Here is a 2,653-nt window from a genome sequence, read left to right on the forward strand (position 1 = left end):
TCCAAAAGATTTCAGTTAAAATCTAACTATAATTACGAAGAAGTTCGGCCTCTGATACTTTTGTGATGCATTAACCTGTTAGCGTTGAATCTTGACCGTTGAACGGTCAGAGTCGATTCCATTGACATTTTCCCTGACGTAAGCCCACGATGGTGCGAGGCTTTTGCCTTTTGGAAGGTTCCGCCCCCGCACAATTTGCCGCCTTCTCCACGCGTTAATTCCTCAACGACCGCTGCAATTGAAGCCGGAAGTCACATCGACTTCTTCCAGAAATTTCTTGAAAATTCCTTTCTGTCCTCGATGTTTCCTCGTCCATATCCCTCTCCCTCTCTTTGTATAGCTATATAGCTATAGATCTTGCATCCCATGAATCCAACGCCATCAGACCAGTGCTGATTTCTCATACACATATCGATCGAGACAATCTCTCATGGATCTCCGAGCAGTTTTCCAGTCCATGGACAAAGACGGCGACGGGAGGCTCTCCGCGGCCGAGCTGGCACTCTGCGTGGCCACCACCGGCGCGGAGTTCTCGCTCGAGGACGCCGAGGCGCTCGTCGGCGTCGGAGGGTCTCTCGACTTCGAGGCCTTCGAGGAGCTCGCCGCGGCGGCCGCGGCGGAGCCGTCGGAAGAGGAGGGGAGTGACGGGGAGCTGAGGGCGGCGTTCACGGTGTACGAGCAGGAGGGCGAGGGGGGCATCACGCCCTGGAGCCTCAGACGGACGCTGAGCCGGCTGGGCGAGAGGAGGGACATCGACGAGTGCCGCAGCATGATCTGCAGCTTCGATCTCGACGGAGATGGAGTCATCAGCTTTGACGAGTTCAGGATGATGATGATGGCGGTGGTGGTGCAGTCTTCTTGAACAGACGAGGAATATTCCGGCCATCTGCACTAGCTAGCTAGCTAGCTAGCTTGGAGTTTATGTAAAAAAATTCATGTTCATTTATTCCTTCATTCATTATTATAAATAATATTTTCTCTCTTATAATTAGTATTTTCAAGATTAATCTGGATTTGGTCAATTCAACAAAATTTTAATTCGATCTCTGGAAAATAAAAATAAAAATAAAATAAAATTTTAGTCAAATGGCGTTGGCTGCTTGATGGATAAATTTAGTTGAGCAATTCAAAGTTTTGGAGAAAATAAAATTAAGAATCTTATTTATAAAAGCCTTGGAGGGTATTTGAATGGTTATACATTTTTATTTTTATTTTCTAATCCAGTAAATTAATCTTGATTATGGAGGTGGATATTAGGACGTGGCACTCTTACTTACCTCTAGCACAAGTAGCGTCGGTGCTGAGTCAAGGAAGGGGTCCCAACGATGGCCCTCTGACACTCAAGTTAATCTCCGGCGAAACAAGAAGCAAAGGGAACTGTAGCGTAACTGTAGAGATTGCGAGAAAATCATACTTTCACCGATGCCTGGACCCCCCCTTTATACAGGGCTCTTGTAGCGTATGTGCACACTTCTTAAAGCGAGTACGTAATCCCAAGTTTTCCATGAAGAGACATGTCAGTAAAGTATCTCTGACACAGTATCTTAACGGGCCGAGCATATCTCTAAAGTGACAGTGGAAGCTTCCGCTGTACTATTCTCTGTCTGATCATATCGTCCGTCAGCGGCACTAACTCCCAAAAAGATGTTGAAGGATATCCTGCTATGTCTGTTGCCTAGGCGAACGGACTGGCCGCTCGACTGAAAGTCTCTTGTTCATGTGTTGTCTGCTTATGGGCCGAGCGGGATGGCCGCTCGGTCGAAAGTCCACTGTCGTGCTGAACGATAGAGCTGCTTGGCTAATTGCCCTTGATTCATGTCATCCGTCGCTGTGCCGAGCAGAAAAGTCGTTCGACTTAGCTTCTATGCGTTCTTTGGACGTCGATTTGATTACTTCATGTCAGAGATGGTGGGTCGACGTTTAACCTCCGATCGGGCTATGTCCCATCCGACCGGCCAAGACATTCCGTCCGTCGATCGTATTGATTTTGACCTTTGTTGACCTTCACCGTGGTAGTGGGACGAGACCCCTTCCTTATCACCGTATCAAATCCAATGACCTTCTCTCTAATTTGTTTATGGAATAAATCCGGAAGTACAGACCACTCTTCTCTTAACAATTTCATGGCTCTAATTTTTCATCCCACTATATGACATTAATTGGAATGAGGGTGAAATACTTTAACTAATACGCTTAATTAGAAAATTTTAGTTTAGGTTATTGCTTATTCATCCCTCGCTTTTAGTGGAAACATGTTATACATCCCATTCTCATCCTCTAGGGTTTAGGGACCATATTTTGATGATCTTTTGTGTGGAATCATAACTCTTCAATAGCTTTTATAGATAGATAGACCTCTAGTGACACTATTTTTACTTAACTCTAGTCGATTATACCAACTTTCAATTGATTAATAGGACAAAATTAGTAGTTGCACAATTAACAACAAATTGAATGATCACTTGAATGGCTCCCGGGTGCCACGTGAGATTTTGAAGTCGAAACTCAGTGTAGTATGCTTTTTTTTTCATGCATTGTCATTATATTTGTACTAATGGCTAGTAGTCATCTATAATTTACTTTCTTCGTATTAGTCTAGGGACGGATTAATGAGGACGTTAGGGTGAGTGAATCACCTTTTGCCATACTTGAA

General features: G+C 44.6%; 1 protein-coding gene across 1 annotated transcript; it reads left to right on the plus strand.

Moving 5' to 3' along the window:
- Positions 1–342: 342 nt before the first annotated feature.
- LOC122024431 (probable calcium-binding protein CML31) lies at positions 343–988 on the plus strand. The gene has a single exon (XM_042583058.1). It carries the CDS (start codon positions 431–433, stop codon positions 860–862), a length of 432 nt encoding a protein of 143 aa, XP_042438992.1. The 5' UTR covers positions 343–430; the 3' UTR covers positions 863–988.
- The last annotated feature ends 1,665 nt before the right edge of the window (positions 989–2,653 follow it).

The sequence above is a fragment of the Zingiber officinale genome, chromosome 9B (genome assembly GCF_018446385.1).
Source record: "Zingiber officinale cultivar Zhangliang chromosome 9B, Zo_v1.1, whole genome shotgun sequence".
Classification (NCBI taxonomy): Eukaryota; Viridiplantae; Streptophyta; class Magnoliopsida; order Zingiberales; family Zingiberaceae; genus Zingiber; species Zingiber officinale.

What these genes read in the sequence shown, in the direction of transcription:
- LOC122024431 (XM_042583058.1), top strand. Translation starts at nt 431, where the DNA reads ATGGATCTCCGAGCAGTTTTCCAGTCCATGGACAAAGACGGCGACGGG.